Source organism: Cygnus atratus, chromosome 3, assembly GCF_013377495.2.
Source record: "Cygnus atratus isolate AKBS03 ecotype Queensland, Australia chromosome 3, CAtr_DNAZoo_HiC_assembly, whole genome shotgun sequence".
Lineage (NCBI taxonomy): Eukaryota > Metazoa > Chordata > Aves > Anseriformes > Anatidae > Cygnus > Cygnus atratus.
This window is the reverse complement of record NC_066364.1, coordinates 1,170,049-1,188,388: the sequence shown is the minus strand read 5'-3', so window position 1 is coordinate 1,188,388 and position 18,340 is coordinate 1,170,049. Positions and strand designations below refer to the sequence as shown.

At 53.0% G+C, this 18,340-nt stretch overlaps 1 protein-coding gene across 3 annotated transcripts; it reads right to left on the bottom strand.

The window, feature by feature from the left end:
- Positions 1 to 2,672: 2,672 nt before the first annotated feature.
- Positions 2,673 to 17,540, bottom strand: LOC118259071 (nuclear GTPase SLIP-GC-like). Of its 3 annotated transcripts, XM_035568331.1 has the most exons (21): positions 17,469 to 17,538; positions 17,108 to 17,239; positions 16,844 to 16,911; positions 16,378 to 16,522; positions 15,442 to 15,522; positions 14,722 to 14,836; positions 13,818 to 14,040; positions 13,278 to 13,484; positions 12,742 to 12,960; positions 12,003 to 12,178; positions 11,809 to 11,827; positions 11,478 to 11,558; positions 11,030 to 11,135; positions 9,987 to 10,120; positions 9,353 to 9,517; positions 8,312 to 8,469; positions 6,410 to 6,542; positions 5,888 to 5,996; positions 4,692 to 4,828; positions 3,721 to 3,811; positions 2,673 to 3,242 (listed from the first exon to the last, which is right to left on the bottom strand). In XM_035568331.1, the coding sequence occupies exons 4-21, from the start codon at positions 16,403 to 16,405 to the stop codon at positions 3,175 to 3,177; spliced, it is 2,250 nt and encodes a 749-aa protein (XP_035424224.1). In that variant the 5' UTR covers positions 16,406 to 16,522; positions 16,844 to 16,911; positions 17,108 to 17,239; positions 17,469 to 17,538; the 3' UTR covers positions 2,673 to 3,174. The 3 variants fall into 3 exon arrangements, with proteins under 3 accessions (XP_035424224.1, XP_035424226.1, XP_035424225.1); XM_035568333.2 differs by lacking the exon at positions 17,108 to 17,239 and having other exon boundaries at positions 17,469 to 17,540; XM_035568332.2 differs by having other exon boundaries at positions 17,108 to 17,508.
- Positions 17,541 to 18,340: the final 800 nt, after the last annotated feature.

Here is an 18,340-nt window from a genome sequence, read left to right as displayed (position 1 = left end):
TAAGAAATGGCTGGATTAAAACCGCCCAGGGCTGCTGTCTGGCCAGACCTGCTCAAAGCCCTCCTGCCCCGCGCCATTCCTGGGCACAGCATCCTGCTGTGAGCAATAAAAGCAGTGCCCAGACAGGGCACTTACTGATTTGCTTGTACAGAGGTCGCCCTGGATTTCAACCAAGACACCCCACGCGCTTGTCTGCGGTGTTGTGGCAGGTTAATCATCAACCCGCACACGCTAGCTGGCAAGGCGAACGCGCAACCCGCAGCAGGCAGCCAGCTGTCCTAGCAAGGTCATTTATCACATCCTCCCCTTACCGCCAGTGCTCAGGCAGGCAGCACCGACCCACAGCCCCTGCTTCACCCCGAGTGTTAGCCTCCGTGACTATTGCAACCCCAATCAGCCGCTCAGACTAATTGAGATAAACTCCAGCTGGCGCTGGCACCAGGCGGCAACGGAGCGCACTGCCAGCGCCCACGGACGGACGCGGTCCTGCCCACTGCAGGCAGCTTTTCTCACCTGTGCTCCGTGAAAACTTCCGACATCTAGGTGTGTTTGAACAGGAAGGAAGCTGCCACGGGCTTGTCTACAGAGCTATCGGAAAGCTAACGTTTCTCCCCCAAAAAAATCACGAGCCAAAGCCTGATGCCTTGGCTTCCTGTCGCCGTCTCGCAAAAATGGTGAAATGAAAGTTGCTGCACCAATCCTGCCCGTGCCACCCTCCACCTCTTTGGCCCCCCGCCAGCTTCCTCTTGCCCCGGCTCCTCTCTGCATGGTTCACGTTTCCGTGACCGTCCCCCCCGCTCACAGCAGTGCCAACACCCTTGTACCCTGGAGCGATTTTTGCTCCTTTTCCTGGAGCCGGGTGCCTCACCCAGCCTGTCCCAGCCTGCAAGCAGCCCCAGGGCTCCTCGGCTGGCAGATGACAAAGCCCGGTATCACGGTGCAGCAGTGCCCGTGGCCTCGTCCTGCCGCCTCCAGGCCTTAAAGCTAGAAGCAGAAAGCCCCCTCTGCTCCCCTCCCGCGAGGGCTTTCCACAAAGGTTTCTGCTTAGATTTTTTCCTGTCTTTGCTTTTGCATTCCTGTCCTCCCCACTTATTTTTTCCTCGGGGCTCCATCCAGAGCTCTCCATCTCCTGTGAGCTTTTCCTAGGCTCCTTCACCACAGAAGCGCTTTCCTCACTGTTAAATGCTCCCAAAAAGCTTTGCTAACACCATCAACAAATTCTTTCGCACGTTGGTGCAGAACTTCCCGGGCTCCATTTTGTGGTCGTTGCCCTTTGTCCTGTCCCCACAGTGCGTGCTAACCAGCCCCGTTTTACAGGCAGCCGGCCCTTTTCTACCCTTTTCTGCCTGTCCTGGCTTTGTTCCTCCTGCACACCCGTGGTTCTGCAGAGCTCTGCAGTTTCTGCACCTTCCCTTTCTGGGTGCCCTGGTTTCACACACTGCCCCGCTGCAAGGCGCAGCCTTCCTGCCAGTGGCGCCTGGGGTTTGATGGCTCACCAACTGCTGTGACTCAGGGAATTGCTTCTTCTCGTCTTCATCTGTCTTTTGCCACGTCTGTGTCATGTGTAGCATGTGTCAGCCCGTGTCATGCTTAGCAGTGACTGAGGAAGGAAATTGTCTGATACGACGAGGCTTTAAACGAGTGAGGCATACGAGTGATGGCTTTAAACTCGGAGAGGGCAGGTTTAGGTGAGGCATTAGGAGGAAATCCTTTCCTTTTGCAGGCTGCCCCGAGGAGCTGGGGGTGCCCCATCCCTGGCAGTGCCCAAGGCCAGGCTGGATGGGGCTGGGGGCAGCCTGGGCTGGGGCTGGGGTTGTGCCCATGGCACTGGGTGGCACGGGGTGGGCTTTAAGGTCCCTGCAAGCCCGAACCATTCTACAATCCTATTATTCTATGACTCTCATGGGAAGGGTTTCTTTTATTTCTGGTTGGAGTTTGGAGCCACCCCTGGTCCTTCCCTGGAGACCTTGGAGGAGATGAGGGCTCTGTCCTTCCTCTGAGCCCCCCGAGTGGTGGAAGAGCCACCTCTGCCTCCAGCCGAAGGGGCCCAGCTCTCCCTGCTGCTTCTCATAGAATCACAGAATGGCTTGTGTTGGAATGGACCTCAAAGCCCCCCCAGTTCCAACCCCCTGCCATAGCAGGGATGCCGCCCACCAGATCAGGTTGCCCAGGGCCTCGTCCAGCCTGGCCTTGAACACCTCCAGGGATGTGGCATCCACAGCTTCTCTGGACAACTGTGCCGGTGCTTCACCACCCCTCTGAGGGAAGAATTTCCTCCTAACCTCTCATATAAATCTCCCCTCTTGTAGTTTAAAACCATTCCCCCTCATCCTGTCGTTATCTGATTGAGCAAAGAGTTGCTCTCCATCTTTTTTATAAGTCCCCTTCAAGTACTGAAAGGTTGCAGCGAGGTCACCCTGGAGCCTTCTCTTCTCCAGGCTGAACAGCCCCAGCTCTCTCAGCCGTCTCCGTAGGAGAGCTGATGTAAAGCACGGTCCTCTCCCCATCCCCGGGGAGGGAGGGCAGCATCTTCAGTGCCTACATCTTGTGCAATTCCATAACCTCTGCTTTGCATCAGGTCGCTCTGCAGAGGGAAGCACTTCCCCAGCAGCTCTTTGGAGCTGGTTTTATCCAAGCATGGCTTTTGTGGGAGCACACTAAGTATACAAAAGTCTGCTCTGAATATTTTTATTGTATTAGCAAAATATCAAAAGAGATATAAACCTTGTGGGTAAAATCGGGCTTCATGTGGTGTGTAGGCACACTGGATGACGGAGTGAAACACACGCACATGTCTCCACATGCACGAAGGGTCTCAGAGGCATAGCAGCCTGTGAAACCTCAAGAACCCTGTCACAGACACAGGCACCGTGGTCCTGCTTCTCCCAGGAGAGCATCACTTCCATGGTCCGGGGTGCCATCACCACAAGGAGTCACAGCTGGAGCCCCCTTGGGTGTGGAACATGGCATGGCATGCAGGGGAAGGGGCACTGGGCATTGCCCGGGACTCTTACTTAAGCAGTACCATAAAATGCATACAAAATATCTCAGAAATGCTTTTATAAGAGGAAAAAATTCACCAGAGGTGATTTCCCATGAAGCCACAGAGTAAAGAGAACAAGCCACCGACATGAATAATAAAACCACACCGTCGGAGACAATTCCCACAGCTCTCTAAGCGACTTTGGCTGATTGCAGGGCCTTGTGAATGTTGATGATGGTGGAAAATTCACTCCGTAAGTCTGCAAAACAGAGGAGCCTGTTAGAGCCAGCTGGACATCTGCCGCTTGGTCATGGGAAGCCTGCCCCTGCCTCTCCTGCTGTGGGGAATGGGGGAGATTCCCCCATGCAGCTCCTGGGAATCCAGTGTACTCAGGTGGTATTTATTTATCCCCATCACCAAACACGTGCCCATACCAACGTTATTCGGTGGTTATGGACTTGGGGATTGAAGCACAGCAAGAGAAAGGCAACTCGCATGCGAGCTGCTGTGGGGCAAAGCCACAGCTGGGAAGTCCTGAGGCTTTGGTTGGGATGTGGGCACCCTGCTGGCCTGCAGCGTCTTCCTCTGATGCCCAAGGGAACACAAGGAAAGTTCCTCATGGCTGGGACTGCAGCCCTGGGCACCCTCATCTCCCTGTCACCCACCCCATTGTACCTCCAAAAGGGGGGGGTGTGGGACCTGCACAAATAGCCCCAAACCCATGCTTGCGGCCGTACCTGGCAGCTTGCCGTCCAGTTGGTCCCACGGGCAAAAGACAAAGCTGAGAATGCTGGAAAAGTCCTCCTCCAGCTTCTTGGTGATCTGCTCCTGCAACCATCAGACAGCCAAGCACATGAGCAGGGGACAGGGCTGAAGCCCCTTGTCCCTCCCTGTGCATGTGGTGACCCTTGGACAGGGAAAGCACGGGGGCAGCCACCAGCCACCTTCATCCAGCCTATTCATTGCTGCTGGTGCTGGTGCACAAGAAGGAGAACACAGCTGGCAGCATGAGCCAACAGCTCAGAAATGGAGCATGGCTGTTCAGATAGGGCTCGATATTTTTATAGGGGTTAAATATTTCCATACAGCTTTTCGGAGCAGAGCCTCTGCAGTAAAACAAAACGCACTGCCCTGAGTGCACTCAAAGGGTGAAGCACAGAAGTGGGATGCGGGACAGGACTCTGCAGCTGAAGAGTGCAGGATGCGACCTGGGCCATCACCAAGGCAGAGAGCCACGAGCGCCCGCCAGGGCTGATGGGCTCCGGGGAGCAGAGGTGACACCTTTGAGCTCCTCTAAGCCCCTTAACCCAAATTGTGGTTATTGTGGGGAGAGGAGCGATGTGGTTACCGGTTACGGATGATAACTGCTAGACCAGTTACAAGTCTGCAGGCAGACCCTCCAGTACAGGGCTCAGACCCACATCAGTGCCTTGAGATAAACTTGGTCCCTAGTGGTGATCTGCAATGGATAAATGACGTTAAACACGCCTCTGCGTGCTTCTGGAGGCTGGTCTGCTGCTGCAAAAGCAATGCCAGCAGTGGCCTACAGCGTATGTGAGAACCTGCTGAAGCCAACATCTCACAAGGAAATGCCTTCACGTTATCACACGTGTTCAAAAGATCCTTTTTGGAACATTGTCCCTTACCCACAAAGCACTGGCAATGACTGCAGGGAGGTCCCCAAGGAACAAGGAGGTGCCCAACCTACCTGCATGTCCTGGAGGCGCCCTCTCATGCTCTCCTCAGCTCTTTCAAACATTCCTCTCTCCACCTCTCTCATCACTCCATTGCTAAGGATGGTTTGCATCCTCTGGTAGGCTTGTGATCCTCTAACCATGGCAGCCTCTGTGGCAAAGAGGTGACCGTCACATTGGGATCCAGGCCGAGGACACACGTGGGGACAAGGGGCAGTACTTTGCTTTGGGAAAGGGACAAAGTCACCGCCAGAGTCTTCTACAGAGGGAGGCCAAGCTGCCTCTGCTTGTGCTGGGGAAGAAGCCCCTCCTGCTCCTCAGGATGCAAAAGCACCTGTACAAATCAGCCCCGAGCTGCAGGAGATGCTGCTGCCAGACCCCTGCTCTTTGGGGCAAGAAGCGTTCACGCACAATTTCCATCTCCTGGCTCTCACAGAAAGGAGGACGCTGCCAACAACAGGACCAATTTGCATCACTGGCTTTTTGACTCCTGGCCCAAGCCCGTTTTCCTGCACGTTTTGCAGGCACTAATTAAACAGGGATGTTCCCCAGCGCTGCAACAGGAGCTCATTATTTTTCCTCTCAGTATTTTTTCCCCATGCCCCACGAATGTTTCCAGAGGTCGGAGAAAGAGCGGCTGGCTGTGAGGAGAGCTCTGCACTGCTCTATTGGGGTGGCCCATCCCCAGGACACCTTCCTGCTTTGGCCCAGCAGTGCATTTTCACAACTAGCTAACCCAGTAATTAAGGTGTCTTCCTAAAACCAACGTGAGCAACTTCTGGATTTGGGGTTTTGAACTGTTTCACTTTCTGACTGTGCCACCTACTGATAGGAAAGGAAGGAAAAAACAGATTCAGCAGCTTATTGCTTTAGCATCCTTCACTCTCCTTCCTTCAAAGGCAGGCAAATAAGAATGAATGACTGCTAGAAAATATCCATGATTTGCAAAAAAAAATAAAATAAAGTAGAAAATAGAGTAAATCAGGGAAGGAATTTTCTGTATTTGAGCATGATCTACTTTAGACTTCAGAAACCTCTGTGAGTTGATGACCACCTAACAGATAATCCTTTCGCCCCATAGATTTCTTCGCAGTCTTTCTACAGGTAGGTTGTAAACCTGGGCCCTTCTTCTGAGCCCTTATTGGAGTTATTCTGTGAAAATCAAAACCTCCAGGGACAAAGATGAAAAAAACGAGGTGGCTGGTCTTACCTTCATAGCAGAGCAGCAGGTCATTTTGAATGGACACTGCAAGGGACTGGTAGATTTCTGCTTTCCTCTGCAGGATGAATTTTTCAGCCTCACGGACGATGAAGTCTGTCTGCAGGAGTAAGTTCAAATGTTTGCCCACAGGTGCTTCAGTCATAACAAACAAGCTAAGCTAACAATTTAATAATAAAAATCTCAGAATGATGATCTAAATATGAGTGTGTCGTTCAACAGATGACCAGGACAATTGGTGCCAGTGGGCATCACCTTTCTGCTGTGCTCTGAATTAACACAGCAGATGGCTGACCGGGACATTTTATGCTAGCTCTCAAGAAAGCCTTCAGCCTCCTGAAGATCACGCTCACTAGAGACCACGTGGAACTGCTCATATGTCTCTTTCTCACCTCTCCAGGAGCTTGAGACAGAGCTAATCACCTCCCCAGGTCCCACAAAGGCCATGCTTTCCCCCTTTCCTTCTCCCATTCCTCATTCTTGCTCACAAAGCCCCCTTCAAGGTGAGCGTACCTCCTGCTTAAGGAAATTGAGCTGGTTGTTGTCAGCCACCAGTTTCATCCCAGCTTCCTGCAGTTTCTGCTGCACGGCGTTTTTGAAAGTGTCAAGGCAGATTTTCAGCGTGGAACGGGTGCTCATCTGGATCCTGTGGGGCAGTAGATTCATCGGGAAGGACAAAGACAAAGATGTATCCTCCCCACCCAGCAGGGCAGGACGTCCATCGAAGCCACAGACCCACAGGGAGGGACAAAGCAAACACAGCAGCACAGTTTCCATGCTCCCAGGAGCAGGAAACTGCCTTTGCCTTTAGCTAGTCCAAACTGAGGGTGTGGTTATTTTTTCTTTGCAAAGGAGCAAATGCTGCATGCAATGGGTTTTCCCTTCCTAGACCTGATGATATAAATGCTACCCTCATCCACCTCGGCTGGAGGAAGCTCTCCTGGTCCTGCAGAAGCAGTCTGAGCTGCTCTCCTCCAAGACACAGTGCTCGGGGTGATGTTCAGGTCCCATTTCAAGGTATCTTAAGTCAGCAGGAGCATGAGACAGGCCAAGGTTGTGGGGTGCCATGGCACGTCCCTGCTCCTCAAGTCCACTGAACACGGGGGCAATCAGCAGCCACAGGAGGCACAATGTTGTCACATTAAGCAAGCAACTGAGTAAAAACTTGTCTTTCTTTCAGCTCTGTTTGCTGTTTTTTCACCTTCTGATGGCTCTGTTTTCTGACCCTGTTTGGTCTTTCCTTTTCTTGTCTGGTCTGCAAGCACCCAACTGTGCTTCACACCTCGGCTACCTGCTGCTACGGGTGTGAGAGCACGCTGTGGTGTGAGGGTTTGCTGCCCGAGCTGCTGGGCAGGGCAGGAGGAACTGCTGAACATGATGCATAGAGGGGGTAGAAGCTGCTGGAGCTCAGAGAGCACATGAAGTTACACGTGTGGCTGAGGGGGATGGACAAACTCCTCTGGGGACCAAAAGGGAGCCTGAGGGACCCATTATGGAGCAAGTCCTGCAAGGTGGCTACGGCCAGGTACCCATATCTGTGACACCATATGAGGATAAGGCATCATAGGAGAAGATATCAGAAATATTAAGTTTGGATACGCATGTAGCAAAACTGGGATCTCTGGGGAAAAATGTAATTAGGGGTGAGTAATTTTTTTGGGGAGGCAACTGGGGCAGAGAAAGGGATCGAGAGAGATGGAGAGGAAGAAGCAACGAAAAATGGGGAGAAAGGGAGAAAAAAATGATGCTGATCAAGGGTAAGCAAGGAGCAGCTTGGTGCACTTGTCCCGATACTACAGCCTGCCCTGCCTTCCTATTAAATTGCCTCCCAGCTGCTCGCTGGGCAGCCACATTGTCCTCCTGTCCTTTTGTAAATACAGGTAATTTGGCAGCAAACACCAGGCTGGACTGGCTGGATCTGGCTGCTCACAATAAATCCACTTTTCTACAAAACAAGGGGAAGCAGAGAGTGGAGCCATGCGCCAGGGCTGCAGCTAGTGCCTGGGAAGGGACGGATCCAGCAGCAGTGTCTGAAGGGCGCCGTGCTTTGGGACAGCATGGCCAGATGGGTTGGGATCAGACAAGGGAACGTCCTGGTAGCAAACTGCCTGGGAGGGCTGAAAAGGTTCTAGTTCTAGGTGAGAAAAGGACAACGAAAAGCAGAAAGCGACAGCCTTTTTCTGTAATCCTGAGGAAAAATAATAATAAAAAAAAACAGGGTTAAACTTTTGTCGCAGAGCATCGGGATTAGACATTTGGAGAGGTTTTGCAGTGCAAGGCTTTGGGAGCAGGCTTCCTGGGGAGGTTAAAAGGTCCCAAAAGTGGAGGCAGGTAGGAAGCAGAGAGGAAAAAAAACAGCAGAAAGGAGCTGCTCAGCCCTCCCGCTGCACCCCCAGAGCCCTGCCTGCACCTCACCTGAACACCTCCCCGAAACTCAGGTCGATCTTCCTGTAGATGGGCTGCGCCAGGGCGTCGTTGATGTCTATCCTGAAGAAGGTCCGGGAGGCGTACACCCCCTTCTTCAGGCACACGGCCTTCAGGGTGCGGTGGTAGCCCTGGTGCCCGTGGCTGCGCTGCGGGACGGGAAGCGCAGGCCGTGAGGCACAGCCAGCTCCGAGCCACGCGCCCAGCTGATGAAACTTGCAGGGGAAGGGAGGGAAGGACGGGATTTCCACCTAAATTTTGGAGGCTGGGGCTGCGTTGGGCCAAAGGTACCTCGAGGTTTTTGCAGCCTGCTGCTCGGCAGCCGGCCTGGCGGTGGAAGCAGGCCCCAGCTCGGCATGCTGCCCCAGCAGGCTCCCCCAGGGCCACATCCACCAAGCTAAGGTGTCTGAAGCCATGCTTCTTGACAGATCTCACCCAAACATCTGCCCTCATCTTTCACCAAAAGCAGGACAACTATCCAGCCGGCCTTCCACCCCCTGGGAGTGAAGGCTGCATGCGGGCAGGAGCTGTGGAAGGAGCAGGATAGGGGTTTCCAGCACCCCTCTTATGTCTGGGTAGACCCACGCCATCTTCCCCACCGACCCCAAGGAGGCTCACCAGCCCAGCAGCGACTGCTGAGCCCTCCTTTCCAGGCAGCTCCTTCCTACCAGTGTGGATCAGAGGAGGGAATTCAGGTGGTTTTGCTTGGCTGGGAGGCAGCTGGCTGAGTCCCCACCCCAGAGACTTTTGCAATGTTTTATCTCATGTCTAAATTGGGCTTTCATCAGGAAGGGCATTTCCACGACTTCCAGGTCACTGCCCGAGCTGCCAAGCTGCAGACTTGGGCTTCCCCTTTCCGGAGGCCAACCTTTGGCTACGCCACCCCAGAGCAATGCTGCAACAGGGCTCGTGTCCCTGCTCCTTGCACCCCCAAGGACCAGCATCCAAAGTGCATTGAAGCGGTGCTTCTGTTCTTCTTTTCTTCCCAAACCAAATAGTTCTGGGACTGCAAAAACACTGCTTTACACCCACCTTGAGGAGATTGGAGATAGTTTTCTTATATGACTTCTTTGCTTCCTCTACTCCTTCTCTGAGTGGCTGTTCGATTGGTATAAAGCATTTCTTGATGTCATTCTCCAAGTCAGCGATCTTCTGCGTAATGAAATCCGTCAAGTAATTTTTTTTCGCAAGCTGAGACTGAAATCAATAGACAACAGAGAGGGGAAAAAAAAATCACTGAAAGCCTTGTGCTGGAAGCAACAGGGCCATAAATAACCCCACCAGCTTCCCCACCAGCCCCAACCACTGCCACCAGTGCCGCCTAGTTCCCTGGCTGCTTTCCCCAGCGCAGGGTCACCACTCAGGCAGACCTGCCCCAGAACTGTCCCCTCTGCCCTGGGGACAGGAGGACAGCCCGGGGCTCTCCTTGCTGGGTAGGCTGCAGGAGATGCGCTCAAACGGAGCAACTGCGGCTATTTCAGGCTGCGGTGCCTCGATGCATTTGTCAGCCCCCTGTGAGACGTTTTGCCTGCAGGTTGCATATGTGCCGTGCTGGAAACGCATGATGTAAATTGCCTGCTCAAAGGAATAGAGCCTGTTGGGAGGCCTTGCTGCCTGCCCAACAAAGAATAAACAGCAATGCTCCCGAAGGCTGCTCTGGACAAACCTGAGCATGTTTGTTGGATGGTAGAGTCCAGATTAGTGAGAAAATGACCAGAGCCTCTGTCGTGTAGTTCAGCAGCTTGTTCCTCTTCTGCTCGGTGTAAAACCTGCGGATGTGCTCCCTCAGCTTCGGGACCTCTGCAAGGGGTGAAAGGCCGGGTTAGCAGGGGGGCAGACGTCCTGCAGGACACTCAGGACACCAGCACCAGGCCGGTGGTGGCCTCCTAGGAGGCTCCCAGGAGACCCTGACAGCCTGGGAGGGCTCTCAGGGCTCATTTCTGCAGCACCAGTTGCCTGGTCTGGGTCAGCACTGGTCCGTCTGGGCACGGGGTGGGGATGTAGGGGCACACACAGGGCCTCCAGGACTTGGGTTGGTCCCACAGAGCCATACAGGCACCTTGGGGACAGGAGGGAGCAAGAGAAAAAAAGCACAGCAAAGTATTTCTGCAGATGAGCAAAGGAGCAGATAAATGCACAGGCAGCACGGCTCAAGCTGTGGGGCTCGGCCTGGCTCCAGCAGTGGATCATAGTCCTGAGGGACTCAGAGAACGCTCACGTCGGGCTCAAAAGGTAAGGGAACAATGACAGGCCCGGCTGAGTGCACGAGAGGGGCACGCTTTCAAAGGAGGAGGAAATGGGAAAGGAAGCATCCATGCCAAACCAGAAGGGTCTTAGCAAAAGTAACGCCAAAGACACCTCATGTGGCTTTAACGCAACTCCACGTTAAGTGCCAAGCTGCAATGCAAGGTGTTTGGAGCAGTAAAATCTCCAGAGCCAGACCTAAGAACACTATAGATCGGCATGGCACGTACTGAATGATTCAGAAACTGACCAAAAATCTCAATATTCTGCCTGCCATGAAAGGGGTGCATGGGATGAGGTGGTGCCAGGCTGGGATGAGGGGATCCTCTCCTGACTCTGAACTATTTGATAGCAATAATTTGAAGGGGGGGAGGAAGATGAAGGGAAATGCCCAAGGACCTCTCCAAACCCAGGACCTCTCCAAACCCATGCACGCTCCCTGCATGCATAAAAGCCGACTGTCACCTGTTTCTTCCTTGCTGAGCGTCTTCCCCTGCCAGTACTCCCGGGCACTGACCGTGTACACGAGGTCAGGCTTGCACACGACCTCAGAGTCACTTGGAAGCTTTTTCTGAAACACACATACACTGAGTTTGTTTCTGCAGCATAATTTGATCTGGGCTCTTCTTCTTCATGAAGCAAATGCTGAATCAGGGGGCGTCCCCATCACCATTTCTTGCATATGCAGCGGAGAATTAAACTGGAGATGATTAGGAAGACCAATTGGGCCCGAACACAGAGCAAAGGAAGGGTTTGTAGTAAGCAGAAGCTGCTAGGTGGTGACCAGACTTCAAGGACAATGTCTATTAATAACCCACGACAGGAATATTGTAATACAGACATGCATCAGACTTTAAAAGGAACAGATTCATGACACAGGCACATTCTGTCCAGGCTCGCCAAGCAACTTTACCATAAGGGTTTTCTTCATCATTTGGCTCTTCTCTTGCTTCACAGTTTCGTTCCTTTCTAGGATGGCATCATGCTTATTTATCTACATTGGGGGAAAGAATAGGAATTATTACTGACATTTTCTGACAATGCTAAATAGATCCCTAATTTTTTAAGGCCAAAGGGACTGTCCAGGACAGTTTCTCCCTAATACAAGACAAAGAACTGCACAGAGTTTCTGGTTTCTGCATCAAGTCCATCAGTTCTGCTCAAGTGACACTGAATCACACGGGCACTTCTCCCATTTTCTTAAATGACCCGAAAGGGATGAAGAAGCTTAAGGCTATACTCACATGGTCTCTCTTTGTTTCCCTGAAAAGATAAAAAGAAGGCAGAAATTACACATTGGAATGATTTTAGCAGGATGCAGCTCCTGTAAGGAGAAGGGAAGGAGGACCACGCAGCGCCACGGCCAGCATCGCCCACCCAGCACCCCTGCACGGAGAGTGGGCTCCGGCAGCCCCTGGACCTCAGCTTGTTCCATTACTTTCTGTACTCCTCTGGATCCAGCTCGTCAGACTTTGTGACCACCAAGGAAATGTCCCTGCACATCCCACTCTGGAAAGCCTTCATGCCTTCGTTCAGCAGCATCTGATGGGTTTTCCCTCCCAGAATACGTTCAAAGGAGTTGACCACCCAAATGATAGAGCATTTGTTGATGTTCTGCAAGGGGTAGGAGGGGAAGAAGGGTCATAAAAAAGGATACGAAACATCAGCAAAGAGTAAATAGAAAAGATGCTGAGCACCTTTAATTCTCATTAACTCTGGCTGAAGAGCTGGGATGTGCAATCTTTGTGCTTCCAGCCAGAGGCCCCATCCTCCCATCATGAATTCCTACAACCCAGGACTGCAGCTGATGGGGGCTCGGTCTGGACACCAGTGCTTGCCCTAGTAGGGTGTCTGGTGACAGCACGGTACCAGGAGGGAAGGAAGATAAAGATGGGATCAGCACCTGCAGAGCCTCTTCTTGTAGCATGCTACCAGAAGAGAAACACTGTTGGCCTTTGGTGCCATCTCCAAGCAGGGAACCGCACCATTTCTGAACTGGAAAATGCATTAGCTCAGGTGTGCAACACTGAAATGCTGCTCTGGAAGGCTTCCCTGCTCCCCACAGCCCCACAGCAACTCCCAGGTCTCTCCATCACTACTACAAAGGGGACGGGAGCAGTCCTGGGCAGAGGGCAGTACCTGTTCCCTCCCGCCCCATGCCACAGCTTGCTGGTCACCTCTTTCCACATCTCGTCCCTTTTGGTGTTGAAATCGCCTGTCCCTGGGATATCCACGAAGATGATGCCTTCTGGAATCATTTGTGAATTTGGGACAGTCACTTCCACGTTTTTGATCAGGGGCCAGAGCCGCATTATGTCTTCTTCTTTGCTTGTTGCTGCTTTTGGACTGCTCTGATTCCGGATATACGGACCCATTTTGTCCGAAAGGTCTTTAGCCTGGGACACAGCAAAGGAAAGAAGCAGTATCCCTCCTTAGCAAAGAACCTCAGAGACACCAGGAAACAGGATGATTTGCTGTGGCTGGTGGTGACACCCAAAGCCCCGTGCCCGAGGTGTGGGCACCAGGACACGAAGAGGGGTCCCAAGGTCACCATGAGTGGAACAACCCAAGAAGACCACGCTCTCCCCAACACGGTAAATCCAACAAACAAAAATGGGGAAGAGCTGTCACCTTCCACCATGGGTGGGCAGCAGGAGGCCCCAGGAGACCCCTCCGTGATTCTGGGATTCTGTGAAATACAGGGGCTACTCACTGTTGTTTCCTTCAGGAGGATACACCTTGACAGGGGAATAGAGACGACGGGTTTCATCCTGCACAGCTCTTCGTAACTCTTAGTCTCAGCTTCTTTCCCGTAGATAGCAGAGATCTTCAAAGCAGCCTCGCTTCTCTCGTGGTCGTCCTCGCTGTCTTCGTCCAGGTCCATAAGCTCCACCAGACCCTTCAGCTCATCCTTCCACTCCTGTTGGGATCAGATGCACAGAAGAGTTCGTGGCTGGGGTGCCTGGAAGGGAGGGGAGGGCCGGGGCCTGACAAGACCACCAGGGGACAACCAGCACACGGTGACAGCGGCGGGACAAGGCAGCAAGGAATAAATTCTATTGCTTCCTCCCGCCTTGCACACCCAGCTCAGGGGGAACCGGGTCTGGTGCCCATCACTTCTCTGGGGACACTTTGGCCATCGGGGTCACATCCCCTCCTGACCACATTCTTCCAGAAGGCTGCACTCCCCTCTGGAGAAGCCTGCTAGGTCTCCTTTCCCCCCAAAATGGCAAAAAATAGATATTATCCGTGCCTCGTCCGTGAGGAGGTGAATTTTGGCCTCGTGCTGTTTGCCGCGGCTTGTGTTGATCTGTACCACGCAGGATGTGCAGGCTTCGCTTCCGGACACCGGCAAGAAGAAATTTTTGTCTATGATGGCATTCAGCAACGTGCTTTTCCCTGCCCCGGTGCTGCCGAAGAGACCGATGTGAATGGGATCCAGCAAAATGTCTGGCTTCAAGCCCATGAGGCGGTTCCTGAGGGCAGGGAGAGGGAAAAAAAGGACAATTTAAATAACTCCCACAGGTCTGTGCTTTTCAAAAGGGTGAAATGAATACTTTGTCCTACGGGCTTTGAACCGGGATTTGTGAGATCCAGAATAAGTCAGGTTCAGGGACAGGTCCCCAGCAGCAGGCTGGACATTGCATCAGCTCCAGCCTCACTGCGGCACCGTCTGGGTTTGCACCTTCTGATGGGCTTTTGATGATGGGATTTTTTTTTTTTTTTGATGGGATTTTATGATTTCAGCCCACCAGCAACGGGGCTCACCACCCCTGGGGGGGATTTCCAGTGAGCTCTGCAAAGCCAGAACAGCCTGCACCCGTGGCCTGCACACACACAAAATGTCCCTTTTGGACCAGGGAGGAGAGTGCCACTGAACCTGGACACCCCGGGACACCCCCACGGCTGTAGGGTCCTCCTGGGCTGCCCAGGAGCACGACACCGGCTGCATTCACCAGCTGAGGGAATAAACCTTTGAAATGGAGTTATCCCGCAGTCAGCAAGGTTCCCAAATATTCTAAAATATCTGAAATATCTGCTTCACCAGATATTTCCGCTGGCTTCAGAGTCCTTCTGTGTGCCAACAGCTCTGGGCCACCCCTTCCCAGGCAAGAACCAGGAGATGCCCCCTGGGGAACAAACGCCAGGCAACTCACTTGAGGTACTGGATCCCATTCCTTGTCTCGGGCAGCCTGTGTTCAGGGAGGAGTTGCAACAGCTTCCTGGAGGACTCCTCCAGAGCGGCCTTTAGTTCGTTTTGCAGCTTTTTACCTGCAGGGAGGGTCAGAGGTCAGAGCGGCCCCGGCAGAGCTCCCTAGGGAGACATGCCGAGCCCCGTGGCGCTTCCATATTCACAGGACTTCAGAGCCTCTTGCTCCTGCGAGAAACAAAGTTGTGTTTTTGCAATAGAAGGTGTTTTTGCAGTGGGAAATTCCACTAACCTTGCATAGTCAAAAGGGATTGTGCGGCACAGCAGTGGGGAGTATGTTAAGCAGATGAGGGGAAGGTCTCGCTGTCCCAAAATAAGGGGGATAGCTAAGAAAAACAGGATGAGCAGTACGAAATCAGGAAAAGCAAAAAATCACGGGCCCTCTAGTCACAAGAGAAGAAGGAAAAAAAAAAAAGGAAAAGGAGAAATTAACAGTTGGTCAAATATAATTGTACACGTATGGTATAGACGGGCATCGAGTAGGTTGTGAACCTGCAGTACTCAGCCAGCGAGGAAACGGGAGAAATCAGGTGTCGGGTAATAGGGAATATAAGGTTATGACAAACTTTTACTGCGTGCTTCTGCTTGCAGGAAGCCTGCCATTAATCGCGAATAAAATAGCTTCACAGAAGATCCCATCTGAGAAAATTATTGAGATTTTTCTCACACTCTCCGTCCTCAGGATTCTGGTCTCTCTTGTACTTTTTCTTTTTCCTGGGAATCTCCTCCAGTGAGTCATCGCTGCCACCTTGTCAGAGGGAAGGGGATTTCTGGTTAGTGCGCCTGCCTTCTCACCCTCTCCGGGGGCGTTGTAAGCTGGGGATCATTCCTGACACCACTGGGAGAGCCTCCCTTTAACACCCTCATCTATCAGCCGCTCCTGTTAAATGAACAGCTCATGAGCTGAGGGGGAGCAGGGCTCCCCTTACCGAGCCTGAGTCACCGGCCCCCCAATTTGCACAGGAAGCTGCATGAGATAGACAAAACCTCCCTTTTTTGCCCCACCTTGCATTGAATCCCCCTTTTTACATCACCCACAGAAGATGCCATCACAACCCGCACCATAAATTCTCCTTGAGGGGGAATTAAAACCACAAAAGGCTTGAATCAGATTTTTGGACAATCCAACAACAACAAAAAAAAGAGTGGGGTGGAACTAGAATCAGAGAATCCTGGAATGGTTTGGGTTGGAAGGGACCTCAAAGCCCATCTAATTCCGACCCCTGCTATGGGCACGACCCCTGCCCCCAGCCCAGGCTGCCCCCAGCCCCATCCAGCCTGGCCTTGGGCACTGCCAGGGATGGGGCACCCACAGCTCCTCGGGGCAGCCTGCGCCAGGGAGGGATTTCTTCCTGATATCTAACCTAAACCTGTGCTCTTTTAGCTTAAAGCTGCCCCCCACCCCTTGTCCTGTCCCTACCCCCCGACAAACCATCCCTCCCCAGCTCTCCCGCAGCCCCCCCATGCCGCTGGGAGGTCCCATCTCGGAGGAGATGCTGAGCGAGTATCCAGGCCCCTTCTCCATCAGGTGCACCTCGGAGGGTGCAGCACTTCAGCACCCAGGACTCCCTCCCGGTGCTGTTCGTGGTGACACCGAGCTCACCGTGTGCTGTGGGTCCTTCTTCTGCCATTGGGATGGAGAAATGCCGAGCTGGGGTGAGCTCGGGCAGGCAGCAGGGTGCTGTCGTGGGACGGATGCACGCAGGTGGTGGCCCCAGGAAGAGGGACAGAAGCACTGCAAGAACCTCCTGAGGGAGAGAGGGGAGCACAGTCACCGTCTGCATTGCCTTGGCTTGAGACGACACCGCCGCTGCCTCCCGCGGGTTCAGAGCAGGACTTTGGGAGGTTTTTAGGTTTCTGGTTTCTTCACAGGACACCACGGCTTAGCCTTAAGGCATCCTCTGGAGCAGGCTCAGCCCCATGCTCTGGGTGGGCACACGATGAACGTGAGGGTGGCAGGAGACAGAAACTTGCCAGGGACACCGAGGCTGATAAGACAGACAGCCTTGAGAGCAGATGTAGAAATTATTTTGAGCAGATGCCACCCGGCACCCCGTGTCCGTACGTACCTGCCCCACGTGTGCTGCTGGCCACGGCAGTCCTGGAGAAAACAAGCAACTATCGCTGCAAACCTGGGCTGCAAGAAAAAAATAGTTTCTAGGATTATCCTTGCTCTTTTATACCATGTATCTTTTTTTTTTTTTTGGTAATTTTTATTAGCATTTTTTTTCACCTGAAAACACGTCATGTAGAACAGCTGTATACCACAAGGAAATGATCGTGCAGAGTAAATCATCAAACAATTTGCATAGAAAACAGAAAGCAGCACCCACCTTTTATGCCTCCAAACAAGAGACACCTACACAGCACAATCTTGGACGAACGTGTGAATGCTGAGGTTATGATTTTGTTGATTTGCTTTTCCAAGAACGCAGAGGTTTCTAGGTTGAGTCAGATTAGAGCTACTACAAGAAAACCAAGTCCAACAATTTATAACAGAGGTGCTGAGAGACTGAAATATTTTTCCTGGAAAGAAACCTTTCCCCAGATTTCTGTCAGTAGGTATAAGGTGATATTAATTAATCAGGTTATTAGCAGAGAATACATTATTTAGACATCAAAAGAAGTCTATCACAAAAGCAGATTAAATATATATAAGATTATAAAATCTTCGTTTCAGAGTCGAAGGCTTACCCGAAACACCCCTCCAGCAGCAGAAACGAAACTCAGGTTTCGAAACCCAGGGCAGCTCCAAACTCCTCCTGCAGGGCAGGGGCCAGCCCCGTCACTTGAGTCATTTAAGTCCTCAGCTGCTTCCTCCTCGCACTCTCGCAGTCTATAAATGCCGGCCGCTCTGCCGAGGGCTTTGTTCAGGTCTCGGCCACCCGTCGGGGAGCCGCACCGCGCTCCTCGGGACGTGGGGCTGGCACCCACCCGTCTCTGGGGCTGGTGAAACTCCAGCAATTGTGAAGCCTCAGGGGAAAGCACCAGAACTGGGTGCAGGAGCCACCGTGCCTTTTCTCCCCAAGAAAGGGACATGCGTCCATGTCCCTGTCCCCTGGTGCTCGTGGGGACCAGCAGTGACACCTGTGTGCCCCTGCAGCAGCTCAGCCGCTGCCTCGCTGGTGCACCGCCTGCTCAAGAACCAGAATAAACACAAAATTCACAGTTCTGTGGCCAGTTCTTGGCCACAACGCCTGCCCAGGGTCGAGGGAAGTGGAAACAAGCAGGACCCAGAGGCCAAGGACCACCCTGTGCCAGCCGATGGCGCCGAAAGTCAAAGCTCATCTGCCCAGAAATGCGCTGTCATCGCCCAGCAAGAGCAACCCCAGAGATGTCACGAGACATCACTGGTGTCCCTTGTCCCCTGCCTTGCACCCCGGCTGGCACCAGCCCAGGCCGTGCAGTGGGCTCCAGTCCCCGTGCCCAGCCCTGACCCGGGACACTGAGCCCCTTCTCCGGTCCCCGGGGCTGGGCACCTCCACTGCACGCGCGTCGGGGCTGCAAGCACACGCGCAGTCCGGCTCTGCTGGGAGAAAGGTCTTTATTGAGATGTCGGCTTGGAC

Coding starts and splice junctions, on each gene's coding strand:
- LOC118259071 (XM_035568333.2), bottom strand. CDS start 16,405: ATGGCAGAAGAAGGACCCACAGCACACG. Junction 9,518..9,986: donor CATCCAACAAACATGCTCAG/GTTTGTCCAGAG, acceptor TATTGATTTCAG/TCTCAGCTTGCGAAAAAAAA. Junction 3,812..4,691: donor GGCGCCTCCAGGACATGCAG/GTAGGTTGGGCA, acceptor TGATGGTTGCAG/GAGCAGATCACCAAGAAGCT.